The sequence below is a fragment of the Rhamphochromis sp. 'chilingali' genome, assembly GCF_963969265.1.
Source record: "Rhamphochromis sp. 'chilingali' genome assembly, chromosome: 8".
Lineage (NCBI taxonomy): Eukaryota > Metazoa > Chordata > Actinopteri > Cichliformes > Cichlidae > Rhamphochromis > Rhamphochromis sp. 'chilingali'.
In genome coordinates, this window is record NC_137935.1 from 2,273,861 (window position 1) to 2,291,250 (window position 17,390).

The window sequence follows — 17,390 nt, forward strand, 5'->3', positions numbered from 1 at the left end:
GTCCAGACGCTTTTCTTTGCAAGCTCCTTTGACTACGATGACCTGGATGACTGAGAACCTTCACAGACACCATGTTACTGACATTTAGACAAGTATAAAGACTTTTTCGGTCATGTTTAAAAAATGATGAGCGCCTGTGTGGCTGTTTGATCACAACTATTTTACAAACATGTCATTTAAAAAAAGTCAAATGTTTGACACACCGCTCAAACCACTGAACATGATATACGTGTCTGCTAAACTTTCACCTTCTAAACCAACTTCATCCCAGTTTTAGGCTTCAGTCATGTCCAGTGTGCCATTTAGACACCTTTGGACAGGGTTTCTAATGCTTTGTTCAGCGGATAAACGCATAAATGAGAAAAACACCATCACTATGACGTCACTAAGAGAGCATTAACACATGTGTTTGACAAACGCAGGAAAGATGCAGATTTCATGGCGGCAGCTTCAAAACAATCAAAGCAGGATTCAAACTGTTAATTATGAAAATATTTTTTTGTAAAGTTTGCTAAACTGTCAGGATGCGAGCAGAGCTTCCTGCTGACCAGCGCTGAAAACACGCCCATCGTTTACCCTTAAACATGTCGCTGGTTCCTCCACCTTCAGCTGCGTCCTTGGGTGGAGAGAGGCGTTCAAAGCCGCTGCTCTCTGACGTCACGCTCAGGAAGAAAGTTTGGGTTGCTGTTTGTTGGGGGGCGGGGCCTGTGCGGAGGAGGGGAGCGGTGATGCTGAGGAGGAGTAACCGAGGAAGAGCAACAGGTTTCAGTGTGCTGATGGGTTCACGAGGACAGAGCACGAGCGTATGAAGAGGACCGGATGAAAGGTACGGAACACAGGTTCGTATGGACGTCATCTCTGAAAAGAGGCAGCTTCAAAAAAACTGTTTTTATTTCAAATGTAAAAGTTGGTCATCAGAGTGACCCAGAGGTGGGAAGTAACGAAGTAGAATTACCAGGTATCTCTATTTAACTCGAGCGTTTATTTTTCTTGTTACTTTTTACTTTTACTCCCCACATTTTTAAACAAATATCTCTACTTTTACTCTTTACGTTTTAAAACAGACCCGTTACTTTAAGTTCATTCATATTGTGTGTGCTCGGTGTTAAACAGGGCCGGTGTTCCAGATTAACTGGTGTCACAGGTTAACTGGTGACGGTCAAACAAGCAATAAAAAAACAAATATTTCATCTGTGAGACTCCGTCTTTTTGCTCTTGAACAATCAAATACTAAAAACTGTCGCGAGTGTACCTGGTGATATTCTCACGCACGAGTTGACCGCGAAAACGGCAAACAAATATACGTCACCACGCCGATTCACAGGGCAGCACGATGAGGAGAATCCTGTCTTCGTTATCATCCCCATCACTCCGTGTCAGCCTCACAGCTGAGGCTGCAGTTTCACTCGTGTACACGTAAATGAACTGCCATAGCCTGTGACCAGGTGAGCCTGTGACGCACACCTGCACCTGCTGTCACTACAGAACCAGAGGTAGCCAAGAAATCACAATGCGGTCAAAAAACAGTAGAGGAACAAAAGACAGCATGGTACCCGGATGTTTGATTTAAAAAAAAAATATCCAAAGAGCATTTTTGTGGTAAACTTACAAGAGTGATGTCACTATACGACGGAAGTAGCTGCTCAGAACAGGTTGTACCATATGAAAAGTCTCCTTTTACCTAAATTTGATCCCAGGCTCATCTTCTAAAATAATTTTCTAACGTAGTCGTGAAAAAGATTTTGAATTGATATTAATGCTCTAAACTGACCAGAACAAACAGTCGTAATGAAGAAAAGAAGATTTGGCTTTAAATTGTGACACTTGGAGTGGGTGTAAAACAGATTTCAAGTTTTCTACAGATCCTGAAACTGTCACACGACTATCTCATCTACTTAAAAAGTTGTAAATGGTCAAAAATGTTGGGAATAATAATTAAAAAACATTAAATTTCAGCCCGCCTCTGTCCTCTGAAGGCTGTTAATGCAGAAATTATGAAGGTAAAGTCTTTCATGGCTTCATTAAACATGTTAAAGCTGATTGTGACGGGGTGAGGTGGGCAGCACTGAAGAGCCAATATTTAAGGAGGAATAATTCGTTTAGTGTCGAAAACAGATTTTCAGACTCATCTGGAGCCCAGGACAAAAACAGATTTACCACATGAAAAAAGATCTGTGCTAAATTTCAGTTTTCCAAAGTGGTAAAACAAATATTTAGACTCTTTAGTAAAATTCACAATCCCCCTTTAAATAATAGTAAAAAGTTGTAATATGAAAATATGGATCATAGTTGTGGATTTGAGCTGGAGAAGATTTTAATGACTTGTATAGTGCAGGTATCTATCTATAGTAGTACTGTGTAGTACATTAATACATCATATTTTGGGGGATGTGCCATGTGATGCCCCGCCCACTTTTGGGCACTCCTGAACATGAATGCTCATTATTATGCCTGTGATTAGGAAGCAGTGCCAAAGCCTGCATGTTTGTGTGTGTTGGTTATTTGTCTCTGGTCACTCTTAGCTAAGCGTGCATCACTTTAACGTGACAGCTGGAGGAGATACTGGTGATGATGTCAAGCTAAAGGAGGTGACTCTTTTCTATACAGTCTGGTCTGTTACAGAAGTGTTACAGAAAATCTAGTTTACAGTCAACCTGATGAACATCGGCCTTTAAAAGCCGAACACAGTCGTTTTCTTCTCTGTGTTGTGTCCCAGACTGAATACCTCTGTCTATTTTAGCAGTTTCATTTTGTAGACTAAAAGATTTATCAGTTTATGGTGCATAATATTTAAAACTGATTTTTTTAATATCAAGAACATCGTGGCTCATTTGTTCTTTTCTTCTTTCTTGTTGTTCCTCTTCTTTATTCCAACAGGTGGTGATTAGTGGTTGGGGCTAATTATGATGCTGCAGCCTGATCACACAAAGAGAAGTGTGTGTGTGTGTGTGTGTGTGTGTGTGTGTGTGTGTGTGTGTGTGTGTGTGTGTGTGTGTGTGTGTGTGTGTGTGTGTGTGTGAGGACTCAACACCTGATTAGAAGCTGACATTGTGTGGACTCCTAATTACAGAGGAGGCAGTTGTTGTAAGAGTGAGGAGGGATTTGTTTTAGGCGCTTGTGAGAGCCGACGGCCGCACTGCATTCATGCAGATACTGTAACACTTTATAACTGAATTGTGGTCTTTTCTAAAGAGCCTTTGTGGGAGTTGTGCGAAGACCGTGTGTCTTGCCATCACAAGAATAACATCCAGTGAAAGAGGACGAAAATTCCTACCATTTCATATTTGAATGATATATGCAGAGAGAACGATCTGAGCAGGAAACAACGGGAAAGCAGGTTAAAAAGAATATGTGTGTGATGTCATCACTCTGCAGGGCAAACTGAAACTGGAGGTAAAAAACAGAGATTCACTCAAATGAGCTTTGTTTTAGATGAAAATAATTTTGACTTGATATTAATGCTCAAACTAAGTCGTGCTTAAGAAAAGCAGATTCAGAGTGGGTGTAAAACTGAGCACTTAAACCTGAAAATGTTGTGTGAATATATCTCCTCTTCTTCAAAAGTTAGAAGAGCTCCAAAGGCTGAAAATATAACTAAAAAGCAGCCAGTTTCACACCCACCCCTGTGCCCTATAAGGGCCTGTATCTGTGGATATATAAGTGAGTAATGACTCTGATTAACCCCCGGATTAATCGGAGATGGTGGCTGGGGAAAGGGCGGTCTGGGTGTCTCTGCTCAGACCTGCGTGACTTGGACCTGGATCAGCAGCAGAAACTATGGATGAATTTAAGAAGAATGACGACAGGGACAAGAAGGAACCCGACAGTGTGCTTCAGTGCTTTTTACTGGCACACATTAAATGACTTATTCAGACTAAGCTAACCTGAGAGTTCATCCTTCTTCCTGTTTGGCCATTTGAATTGCTTGTGGTTTTAGCTGAAGATGATTTTAGTGTAATTTAGTGTGTTAGGTGTTTATGAAGAGCAGTGAATCACAAATAAGCTAGCCTTTAAGGCTGGAGGAAGGAGCTAAGAGAGCTTGTTTTAGACAAGAGACGCTGTATCAAAGCCCGTGCTAGACAAAGAAGGATTATTCTGAACTGTGGATGTTTCAGAACTATTCTTTTGATAGGAAATGAGTATTATGGGTCCCCTTGACCTTGAAGTATCACATTCATGTGTGCAAAAGGCTGCTGCAGCTGATGTTTTGAGTGCTAACTGGATGACCGTTGACAGTTACAGTAACTGCCATTAAAACGAAACAGTCTGTTGGATATAAAAGTAACTGCTTCTTAAAAAATAAATGTGGTTATCCTGAAGCGTGTTTGTGTAAGAGCCTGTGCTGTGTGTCTGCCTGCCTGGCGTCTATTGTCAGTCATGAAAAATAATCATGGCCTCGCTCTCACCCTCTCCAGCTGTTAAAGACACCTGATGCTGCAGTCTGATCCGCTCACCTGGGACTGAACACACACACAAACAAACATGGCTGCTAACGCACGTTCAGACCCGCCCATCCTCACAGAGCAGGAGGAGTTACAGAGAAGAGCCAATCAGGTCACAGATGAGGTAAGAGGATTATGATGGTAAATAAGTGTTTTATTAATTATTAACAACCACACATAGAAATGGCCGTTTACTTGTTACCCTTGTATCCAGTGCACATTAACCTGATAACAGCCGTTGACTCACCTGTTTGTGTAATTTACCTACTTTTCTCATGCCTAAAACCCTCCTGTGATTTAAACCGTCAATGACGGTCCTTCACCATTTTCAGTCTTAAGCCTTTTCTCCCTGACTGAAAGAAGATTTTTGGTCATCTCACCACGTCCTTAGTTTCCTTTGACTGGACAAAACATGTGCTGCAGACATGAAATATACTTCCCTCTTGTAAACGTTACTTACAAATTTGTGCCATCTCAAAAAAATTTCACAATTCATGTCCATGAGCATGAACAAATAAACAATATATCTCACGACCCGGCTGTAAATCCAGGAGCAGGAAGTCAACAAACGTGACAACATAAATGAAGGTTTGGAGGAAAATGGAAGCGTTTGGAATTCTGGAATTTTGTTGTTTATAAAAAGTGAAATAATTTCTTGATATCTTTTAACCTCTTTTGTCCCAACGTAAAAAGTTGTTGTATAAGAACTACAGGACCAAACAAAGTTGTTCTAGTTGTGTCTGTGTAGCATATGGCTAAAACACAACCATATCTGTGAAGTGTATAACTCGAGCTGTGGTCTCTCTGTGGAGGCGAAAGGACTTCCTCAGCTCCACTAACCTCTAATTGTGGACACAGATTAGTTCGTATGAGACGGCACATCTGAAACATCAGGTTCAAGGACATGAAATTCATTTCCAGAATCACAAATGAATAAATTGGATGTTTGGAGTATTTCATAGACTGCCTTGAATCAGCAGGGGGATTTAAGTGATTCTACTTAAAAATAAAAACGTATTATTTCTTTTTTATATAGTGAATTTTATCAGGGATGCCAAATATTTCCTTTCAGTGCAGCCCACCATAGGGAGAGCAAAAACTGCGAATAAAGAGGGGCTATAATACACTTTACACTGTATTTTGCTTAAGGAAACATTATGTTGCAAGTCATTAATAATGAATCAGACTGCATACCATGACCAGTTATGGAGTATGGAGCTCCATACTGAGCCTGGGCTGTCTTTGGGCTCTAGGCTGGCTTCAGAAAAAGAAAAAGTTTGAATAATACATACAGAGAAAAACCCAACAATCATATGAACCCTGTGAGCAAGCACTTTGGCGACAGTGGGAAGGAAAAACTCCCTTTTAACAGGAAGAAACGTCCAGCAGAACCAGGCTCAGGCCATAAAAAGACATGGATAAAGACATGCTGTGGAAGAGAGCCTGAGATTAATAACAAGTATGATTCAATGCAGAGAGGTCTGTTAGCACATAGTGAGTGAAGAACAAACACCCAGTGCATCATGGGAAATCCCCCAGCAGCCTACACCTATCCGGTTGTTCAGTGATGACGTGACGAATCCTACTTCCGGGTCTAAAGTAGCCTGCGTTTAATATGGCTTTTGTGTTGTTAACATGTTTAATGTTTTGTATTTTCTTCTATTTGATCTCAAAAAGCTCCTAAAACAGTCAGTGATCACTGTTGACCTCCCTCGGCTTTTATTACCGCTAATCATTTATTTAAGCTCAGTTTTTAAAACCTTAGGATGTAACTGCAGCCCAGCCCATGCAGCAGTATATGAATGACTAACCTCGTATTGTGGATGGATTATCTCAGTTGTTCTCCTGGCTGAAGTTTGGTCCTTTTACAGCATCCTGCCATGCGATTACATTTGTTCCTGACCACCGAGAACACTCACGTTAACTTTTATCGAGTGGAAAAAAAGTTGGCTTGTTTATATTATGCTAACATAGCTGTGTCGCTAGCGGTCACGTAGCACATCATTATATACCAGCTAGCCCAACTTCAGTAACCCTACAAACGTCACTGCTGTTTAGTTTTCTGTCTTCATTTATGCTGGAAGTGATAGCAGAGCTGTACGTTTGAATTTGTTTCCAAAACCCCGCAGTCAGGACATGCTATATTGTATTTAGATAGAAGCTAGCGAGCTAACTCCCTGCTAACTTCTAACTGCGTTAAATGTCATAAATTCCGTTTTCATGGATGCCTGGATGTTAAACTCAATTGTTACACCTGGTAGAGCAGAACGCTGATCATTTTATTAAAGATGAAAGACTTTAGACAGTTTTTCAACTCAGTAATGCCATAGTGATCGTTTGATATATGGACCTGCAGCGGAGTTTAGGTCCAGACACGGCTAGTGACGTCAGACTGAACAACTGGATTGCAGCATAACTAAGGGAGGATTCAGGGTCACCTGATTCAGCCCTAACTATATGCTTTAGCAAAAAGGAAAGTTTTAGGTCTAATCCAACACGTTCTCATCCCAAAGCGTAACATTTTACGCTAGGTGACAAATCGTCAACATATTACGTTTTCGGCCACCCAACGCGTTCCTAAATGACGACATTAGCAAAATGAGGAAATATGAGAACTGTTTGGACACAATCTACACATGTTTGTTCATTTTCTTAAAAACGCTTCGGAAAACACCATTTCACGTCATTAAACTACTGGTTAAGGTTAGGGAGAAGGTTAGATTTATGGATTTCATCCATAACCCGGCACGTAGCATTAGAACGCGGAAGGTCTCCTTTTGCGTTCCTCAGGAACACCGCAGGATGTGACAAAACGTCGGCATGTTACGCTTCGGGAGTGAAAACGGTCTGTCTAATCTTAAAAGCAGAGATAGTTTTCAACAGTTACCTCACGGAGCATTTTGTTGCACGACCTTCCAATCCTACACTATATCATCATGACTACAAGTAACAGACTCTGAATTCCCAGTTCCAGATGTTATAGCTCCTCCCCTTTAAGGCCATCTTCCCTTTCTTCTGACTGGCTGCTCCTGTAAACAGAAAACGGGAGGAGGATATTGGGCCATATCCACTTATCCCCCGTCTGCAGTAGAAAAACGATGTGAAACTAAGCCAAGCCTGAATGTTCGGCACATGGGAATTACGCGGATTCATCTTCTCCTTTGACACTTTTGCCATGTTTCATATGAACATGGTTTTACATGTGCGTTACCCTTCAGCTAACTCGGCCTAAAGAACGGATTGTGAAAGTGTCAGACCAGAACAGTGTAGTCGGGTATTTCCTTTGCCAACACATTTTTGAGGCTGGCAAGGAGCAGAGAAAAATACAATCTAACAGTGGTGATATGGACGGGAGCGAGTCACAGCAGTATCCTCAGCTTATACCCCGGAGAGCGTGTCACACTCTGTGTGTCAGTCAGAGAAACCTAATGAGGATAATTATAATTAGAGCATCTCAGCAATAAAACCAAGAATTCATAATAAACAAACTGGCAAGAAGAGTGATGCAAACTACTACACAACCTGCTGAGCCACAGAGGACACAGCCCTGCCTGAGGGGAGGGCCTCTTCAAGGGCACCTGGCTCACCTGGTTGCCTTGGAGACAGCTGGTCTCCATGTGCAACTGTCTGGCACAGATGAGCTCACAACACACACAGACACACACACACGCACACACACACACACACACACTCCCTGGTGTTTAAAGGCTACTGCAGGTCAGAGACATGTGTCACCCCATCATCCCATCAGTGGGGAAATCCCAGAGGACTGACATGATATTTACACAACACACACACACACACACACACACACACACACACACACACACACACACACACACACACACACACACACACACAGACCTAGGGGTAGATAAACAGGCAGCTAGCAGTTTCTGCACATAACTGATGTAGACTGTATCCTCCTACTATAACCTATAATAACTCCTTAATGACACAAAGACGATTTTGATGGAAAGTTAAAAGTTCTTTTAACTAGAAATGACTTTCTAAACACATCAGATATCTTACTTGTTCCTGCTCCCATGTGTCACCCTTTACATTTGGAGCTGAAACTATAACACATTCCACAATACTGATGGTAAATGGTAAATGGCCTGTATTTATATAGCGCTTTACTAGTCCCTAAGGACCCCAAAGCGCTTTACATATCCAGTCATCCACCCATTCACACACACATTCACACACTGGTGATGGCAAGCTACATTGTAGCCACAGCCACCCTGGGGCGCACTGACAGAGGCGAGGCTGCCGGACACTGGCGCCACCGGGCCCTCTGACCACCACCAGTAGGCAACGGGTGAAGTGTCTTGCCCAAGGACACTCAGAGATGGTTACTGAACAATAGTGAGGAGCGAGAACAAGTTGTAGCTTTAGATTTTCACACTTGGTGCGAGTGTAAAATGAGTTTGACTGCATTTTTGACAGAGCTTAAATGTGTTTTTACACCCTCAAGCTTAATATTAAAATGTAGAATATTAACTTACTACCAGCTGCTGTCATTGTTCAGATGATGATAAGAAATTGCATCAATATCTGGTATAATGGAGGACGAGGTCTATCTCGCCCCTGTAGGCGGCCACGGGTGCGCACGGACCGGTTTAGGTCCGACAGTATTTTCACGGACTGGCCTTTAAGGTGTCCCGGATAAATACAACAAAATAAAACCAGTGCTGGTACCAAAAAGAAATAAGATTTAGTCATAACACACGGGAAAAGACCCAGAGAAACGAGTTAACGATAAAAACCTGGTACCAAACGACTCATGGACCGGTACCGGTCTGTGGCCCAGGGGTTGGGGACCACTGCCCTACCAGAGGCCTGGAAGCTTGAGCTTCCTGTGTAGTGTGTGTTTAAGGTGGTGATCCACACCACTGACAGGACCATTAAGACCACCCTCCCCACTTTGCAGGACAGCTACATGAAATGATTCACCTGCATCGTCTGCTGAATGAGGAGCAGCTTCTGACCTCACACCATCACACTGCTAAATCAGACTGAAAGACCTCCAAGACTCAGAGTCACTCTTGCACTTCTGTTACTGTCGCACCGTTTCTTATGTTGGTTGGATGCATTTAATGTATTTCTTTAACTTATGTGTAGCTGCAGAGGGGAATTTAAAGACTTCACTGTAGGTTGTACTAAACTTTAACTGTTTGTATAACTAAGAACAAAATTAAAGCTACAAAAATGACTTAATGGGCACGCAGTTCACAAGCTCATGTAATGTGTTGAATGTTAAATATTGAAGCAGTGATTTTGTGTCTTTCAGTCACTGGAGAGCACGCGGCGGATGGTTCAGTTGGTTGAGGAGGTACACACACACACACACACACACACACACACACACACACACACACACACACACACACACACACACACACACACACACACAATATAATCTAACAAAGACCCCCACAGTGATGGAGTGATAAAGCACAAACCTCACTGTGAACTTTGTCATCATCATCTGTAAATTAGCCTGCTGTGTTTCCACATGAGGAAATGGCCAGAGATCCATGTCAGGATGACTCTAACAAAGACGGATGCAGTGTTATGATTAAGTTTAAGCTCCTGGAAAATGATTTTGGACAAATGACGGCCGGGAGAGCAGAACAGTGAGGAAAGCAGGAAAGGATGTTTTTTCATTACTCCATAATGCACAGCATTCATGTCAAGTGCTCATACGTCCTTTATCCATAACAGCCATTTGTTTACTTTTAGTCACTGTGATCAGGATCGAGGTCATGTGATCTTACTGCAGATAAACAGTTCAAGCAGTCTTACCTTGTTGGCTTTTTACCATAAATCTAAAATAGAAAGAATTTAAAGAAGTGAGCATGAGCTCAGTGGATCGCCACGTGGCGTCTGCAGCAAACGTCTTTAAATCGATTTCCATATGTGCAATAAGAACCTGTTTGGAAACGTCGCTGGGGCTCCTGTCAGTAACGGGTTGTTATGTGTTCCATCCTCCAGAGTAAAGATGTTGGGATCAGGACTGTGGTGATGTTGGATGAACAAGGAGGTAAACAGGTTTTTCTTGGCTTAAATGTAAAGACTTGTCTTGACCATGAAATTTGAAATTTGCTGGGTTTTTTTGTTCCTCAGAAATTTGTGTTTATTCTTAAATTTCTCATTGTATCAAGTTTTTTTCTCATAATTTAGCCTTTTTGTGTAAATATCTCTGATTTGAGCTTTTGGTTTGGAAGCCTTGCCAGTACACATTGTGTAAACATGCCCATCTCTGTATTGATCTCTGCTCCTGCTGTGGCAACACCATAAAACTCCCGTTCAAACAGAGCAGTTGGAGCGTATTGAGGAGGGTATGGACTCCATCAACAGGGACATGAGAGAGGCAGAGAAGAATCTGACAGACATGGCCCAGTGCTGTGGCCTTTGTATCTGGCCACTCAGGAAGTAGGTCCAGGAACCTGCGTCTTTATCCAAACAGGCCCTAAAAAGCCCCGTACTGGTGCCCAGTTCCATTAAATGTGTTGCAGTGTTTATCAAATGTGATTAGATTATCAGACTCCTTCAGCAACGATAATCGTAATCAGTCGTCATCATCATAATAATCAGGGGCTTAAATTACTCGATAAGCCATCCTGACTGAATGATGTCACTCTCTGCTCGTTTCCTTTTGCCCAAGTATTAAACTCAAAGTTTTTTTTTATTTAATAATTAGTTTTAATTGATCCATTAAGAATAAAATAATCCCAAAATACAAAGAATGCATGTTTTTACTAGTAGATGTTCAGTGAATCAAGATCTGAATGATATATATGAACAAACTATTTGGTAAAAGCCTTCAGGATGTGAATAACTACACGTTTGCTGTTTCTGAAGTAGAGATTTTTTGGCTTGAAGGATCAGAAAAATCTAATTTATAGACAAAGGCCTGTAAAAATGAACTCGATATAACAGATAAGCTCTGCATCTCTTGCATCTGATGTCTGTTTATAGCAGAACGGTGACAATGAAGAGTTTTCTAACTGCATGTGACTAAAAATACCTAAATTTGGATTTAGAAGACATATTTGTATAAATGTTCCTTAAAATCTTCTTTAAAAGAAGCACAGATGCAGAAACATCCTTCGTACATAGCCCGAGAGAAGAAAACAGAATGGAAGTGGGCACCGAGGTCAAAGGTCGTTGGCTCTGCACCGTTTGGTCCAGTGTGCTGTTAGCATTTAGCGCAGCGTGGTGGTGTTCTGTTTCATGTTTCTGGTGGCTGGTTTTTCAGTTCATAGTGCAGCCGCGTGGAAATACTTTGTGATTTTTTTCTTTTATTCCACCTCCCTCCTCCTCTTTCTGCCTCCATTCTTCTCGTTACGTTCCTGCTTTCTTTCACCTTTGCTCTTCCTTCATCCTGCTCCGCTGCATCCTCTCATAGAGCAGTTGGAGCGAATAGAGGAGGGCTTGGATCAGATCAACTCTGATATGAAGGAGGCAGAGAAAAACCTGACTGACCTGGGCAAGTGCTGTGGTCTCTGCTCCTGTGATAAGTAGGTGGAGATGTGTGTGGCGTGTGTGTGAGTGTGTGTTTGTCTGTAAACATTATCCAGAGGTAAGTATGTGAGATGTAGTCATAAGAATCTATTTGTAAAAACCTAAATTATACCTGATTCACAGCCCTGGGCCACGTTTACTGCAGCGGCTTCACCACAAACCTCAGATTTATACAAAAGGCACTTTTCCACCATATCAAAGCGATCTGTCAGCTCGGTCCTGTTATTATAATGTTAATAGAGTTGAATTGGTCCTGTAAGGTCAGGCTGCAACATTCAAACACCATCACAATGAGCAGCCATCTTATTCACCAGTTTTTTCTGGCGATTTCACACTTTCAGGGCTCGGCGTTGGTGTTATGGCTGCTGCCGTGTTGGAAGTGACCATATTTGTAGTTTTTGGCACTTCTATGCCCAGACGTTACTCACAAAGACAGAAAACCAAACATAGCAGGAAAGCTAAACTGAGTGTTCTTCTTAAAGAAACCACTCTGAAGTGCAGATCTAAATGTGATATAGTTCTTGTTCTTCCCCAAACGCACTGATCAGGATGATCCCAGTGATACCAGTGAGCACTGGAGGTAAAATAGATGTTTCCAGTAAGGTGCTTTAACATACAGTGCGATGCTGACAAGGAGCAAATAGCCTCGTGAGATTTAAACATGAGAAAACTCTTCAGATTTGGTTCATTAGTTGCTTTTAGCTTTTGCTGTCGGCTTGCTTTGCTGCTCTGATTTGCTCTGAAGTCGTCCAGCGCCATGTTTGTCGTGTTTTATGGTATAAATGGACCCTTGGTGTACCCGTACTGTAGCTGCAGGAGCAGTATGGGTACGCTGTGGTTCTCACGTTTCACGTTTAACAGACTTATTAAATTGACATCCATGGGGTCATCACTCTTTCTCTTCCAGACTAAAGGCTTTTGAGGAGAGTGGGGCATACAAGGCAGTTTGGGGCAGAGCCTCAAGCCAGGATGGCGTTGTAGCCAATCAGCCGCCGTCATCTCGGGTCGTGGATGAGAGAGAACAGATGATTATGAGTGGAGGATATATACGAAGGTAGGGAGAGAGTGACACACAGAGTTTAGTGGAGTGTGTTATTGTGTGAGCTGAGAGGCGGCAGCTGCATACACGGTTTGTGTGTGTGTGTGTGTGTGTGTGTGTGTGTGTGTGTGTGTGTGTGTGTGTGTGTGTGTGTGTGTGTGTGTGTTTGCTCTTCTTTACAGCAAACTGACATCTAATACTTAAGCCATCGCACACAGGCAGCTGGTCAAACACAAACACAAAAACTTGCACACATCTTTGCAGCATTAATGTTTTCCTGCTTTATTCCTGCCCGTGTCAGGGCGACCGGCGACGCCCGCGAGGACGAGATGGAGGAGAACCTGGCACATGTGGGCAGCATCGTCGGAAATCTGAAGAGCATGGCCCTGGACATTGGCAACGAGCTGGAAACACAGAATTCCCAAATCGACCGCATACAGGGAAAGGTACCGCCGTCCTGTTCTGCATGTACACCTCAGTGTGTACTAATCAAATAAAATTCATTTCACCAGACTCTGTTAAATGTAACAATTTAAACCCCTGGAGGGTCTTAGAAAAATGCATACACTATCGGTCTTAGAGCCACAAATCGACCACGCCCAAAAAAGTGCTATAAAAAATTTATATATTAATATTTTATTCCACTTTAAATTAGCCAATCTTTTAGACCTACTTCTCCTTGAAATATTCATGTCAAGTTTTAATTACATTTCGCGGATTTTAACCCTTTATATCCCGGTTTCGTCACATGAGCGCACTGCTTTTTTTGCCCCAAAAACATAAAACATAAAACATAAAATATTTTCCAAAAAAAACATTTGAAGTAATATTTTATTGTTATTATAATTAGGCCTTTAGATGGACAAAAGATTGGCACCAACATTAATTTCGATCCGGTTTTAATTTTTTTTCCAGAAGCCAAAAATGTCCCCAGGCGGCGCTGCTGCTCCTGCTCCCCCGGGGAGGAGTGCCTCTGCCGCGGGTGTGTTTCGCGCAGCGCCGGAGCATATGGTTCGGTTCCCGTGTCTGCAGCACACACTTCCGCTACCACGTGAAAACAAATACGTCATTTCCTGTTGATTAAAAAAAATTAATGCACCCTCAAATGATCCTAAGGTCAGAAAATGGTCCGGAACGAGCAGCGGGCCAAGCTGCTGCTGCACGCGGGAAATTAGTCTGCCTTTTCCGGGTATCTGTCTCGAGCAGGCCGCTGGAGAACATGTGTATGTTCCAGCAGGCGTCACATGTGGAGCAAGGGCGCCACCCGGTGGACAAATAAAAAAATTACAACTCTAAGGCCAGTACTGCAAGCGGAAGCGGAAACATAACCGATCACGATCGATTTGACCGTAATTTTTTTGCCGTGAAAAATAGCGTTTATAATGGGTTTCAATGGGGCACAAATCGACCACTAGGACCAATAGCGTAAGTTTATCGCTAGCTTAGCCACTGAAGCTAATTTCCGGAAGTCATACTGAAATTTTAACAGTAAATGTGACCGAACTTTTTTTTGCAGACTTTCGCTATATTCCATTCAACACTGTGCAAATGGCAGGTAATCAAAATTTGAAAATAGCCACAAATCGACCCAAGACTCTCCAGGGGTTTTAAGGGTGCTGGTTTAGCTCGCTGGGATGAACGTGCAACCATATGCCGGGTTTGAATCCGACCTGTAGCCTTTGCCGCATGCCTTCCCCTCTGCTTTCATGTCACTCTTTGATATATCGCTCAAATAAAGCCAGATAAAGAGTAAATAGTCGATGATTACTTTTACAAGATTCTCAAAGCACCTTGTAGTAAACTCAGGTAGGGATTCGGAAGAGTAGGAGGCCAAGGAAGACATTAAGCGCTTAACTCCCACCAGGTCAGGGTTAGAGTTGGATTTTGTTTTAGCCACATGATGAATACACACATTTTACAAAACTGGAGGACTTTACATAAAAGCTTTTCCTTTGACATGTTCTAGACCGGTGAAACTCTGTGAAAACAGCCACACCTAGAACATGCCAGCAAACCTCAGACTCCTGTATCTGGTTTTGCATCCAGTTCTCCAAGAACCCAGTTAAAAAAATAGCATGGAGCTCATGTAAAAGACAGCGTTATAAAGAGAAGAAGCACTAACAATGGTAAACAGTCAAACAAAAGAGCAATAGCTTCTCAAGACTATACCTGAATAAAAGCAACTGAAAATAGGTTCATCTTCAAAGTTGATTTCACAGGTTCTTATGTAGGAGGGCCGACTATTCCAGAGTCTGGAAGCAATGAGAGCGTGGCCTGGTCACCGTTAGGAGAGAATTCCCAGAAGTTGTTGGGATAATGATGGAGGCAAAATAAGCAGTTAACAGACCTGAGCAGCCATAAACAGGAGTGACGTGCTGTCTTTTCTTTGTACCAGTTAAAAGTCAAGCTGCTGTACACTGAACTATGTGAAATAGAGAGTGAGAGTGGAATTAGGCAATCTTATATACAGAGTTGCAGTAGACCAGCTGAGAGGTAGGTAAGGGGGGGAGAGCTGTTTCCAGATCCTTTAGTCAGACGGAGTTCCGTGAGTTTCACACGGATCCATCTGGGATCTTAGTGAGGAGAGAAATGAGGAATTATGGCAGTTCATCTCAGGCTTGTGCCCAGAGAGGGAGATGAATGAAATCAATAATGTGGCTTCTTACCTGACAGAAGCAGTTTGTGCTCTTCCCTTTGAGTCAGAGATGAAAGCAGCACAGGAACTTGTGCTAACAGCACTAAAGCTAAGAATTCTTATCTATGAACAGTTCCTTCTGAGCAGGAGGTGTTTGATTATATTCACCCTACTGTGTGTTGTTGGACTGTAGAGCTTGCCGAGCTCTACAGCCTTCCTTTGATTAACCAGTGCAATTAAGCAAACCTGAAAGTGAAAGATAGATGGAGAGCACAGCTGTTTGTGCCTGCCTACCACATTCTTGTTAACACTTCCTTGTTCTTTCTTTTTTCCCATCCTCTGCAGGCTAATCTCAACGTTACCCGAATCAGCGCTGCCAACCAGAAGGCTACCAACCTCATGAAACGATAGAAGTGCTCTTCCAGTCTTTTTCTATTAAACTGTGCTTTTGCGTGCCGTGCCAATATGCTGACCCTGTTATTTTAAACCTCCCATTTCTCACTTTTGACAGTGAAATGTGCTGTAAAACTCATCTAGAGGCCGTAAGGGGTTTAAAGTGGAGCTCTTTATTCCGTAACCCGTATTTTAACATTCCTGTTTGTTCCCCAAATATCATAATAGAAAGTCGTAGTTTTGTTTATTTGTATAAAATGTGACCTATGATTATTATAAGTCAGTTTGCAGTGCAATGTACGCTCTGTTTTACCCCTCAGCGTGGCCTCCTTTAGCTCTTGGGAACCTTTAATGGTCCCTGTGGGGAAAAAATGGGTCACTCCAGCAGCACCATCACTGCCAGCAGTAGCAGTAGAGAGCACAATCACACAAATACGTCAATTTGTGTGAAGAGCGGCTGTCCCTGCTGTGGTGTTATGAAACATGAGCCCATACGTCGCCTTTTCCATCTGCCGGACGGACAGGGGAATAACGGCATCTGTGCAGCAAAATGTTCTGAAAAGCAACCAGTAACCAAATTACACAACCCTGTAATTCCACTTTCTCCAAAATCTGCCACTGTGGATGAAACACGTATGTGACGGCGCCCTCTGTCGGCCCAGTCGGGTATTGCCCAGAAGAAGGAAATACGTATTTCCCCACAATGGAGGATCTCTGGCGACACCAAGCGGACGCAAGCGGAACATGCATTCTTCCTGGCCTCTCCCATCTTCCTTCTGTCTCCATGTTGATAGAAAATGGTGGTGACACCAAGTGACGTTGTTGCTGATTTTACGACCCTGTCTCTCAGTCGTGCACATCAAAGGTTTGCTGACAATGCCAAAAGTCACCATATCCTAAATGATTTGTACTTGATGTCTGTGTTTGTAATGTTAGCCAATCAGGGAGATCCTTAAGTAAACTATGCTGTCTTTTTATTAGCTGCTAGGTTTGAAATCGTCCATTGGGTAGAAGCTGTTTTTTTGTTTAATTATGTACTGATGAGTAATATAGTACAAATCATAGAAGTGTAGATGATGCTGACCTATGTTGACCTTAAAAGGCCTTCATGTGCGTAACTACAAGGTAACTACTACAGCTGAGGCTCACTTGTGTGTTTGCTACGATGAAATGTTGAAATGTGAACGTAATGAATAAAAAAATGTGCGCAGGAATATAGCGTACGTGATTTTGGGACTAATTAATTATGTGAGGCGGGAGGAGGGGCTGTGAGGGTGATGGTAGTCATTAAATATTCACCGTGTGGCTGAACGTGCAGACTTCGTGAGTTTGGTGACTGGTGTGTTGGGAA

The 17,390-nt window shown here is 42.5% G+C and overlaps 1 protein-coding gene across 2 annotated transcripts; it reads left to right on the top strand.

Annotated features, from left to right (window-relative positions):
• Positions 1 to 731: 731 nt before the first annotated feature.
• Positions 732 to 17,265, top strand: LOC308400517 (synaptosomal-associated protein 25). 2 transcript variants are annotated; one of them, XM_080888270.1, is made up of 8 exons: positions 732 to 826; positions 4,416 to 4,566; positions 9,736 to 9,777; positions 10,440 to 10,488; positions 11,857 to 11,968; positions 12,880 to 13,026; positions 13,313 to 13,457; positions 15,992 to 17,265. In XM_080888270.1, exons 2-8 carry the CDS (start codon positions 4,483 to 4,485, stop codon positions 16,055 to 16,057), a joined length of 645 nt encoding a protein of 214 aa, XP_080744396.1. In that variant the 5' UTR covers positions 732 to 826; positions 4,416 to 4,482; the 3' UTR covers positions 16,058 to 17,265. The 2 variants fall into 2 exon arrangements, with proteins under 2 accessions (XP_080744396.1, XP_080744395.1); XM_080888269.1 differs by having other exon boundaries at positions 750 to 839.
• Positions 17,266 to 17,390: the final 125 nt, after the last annotated feature.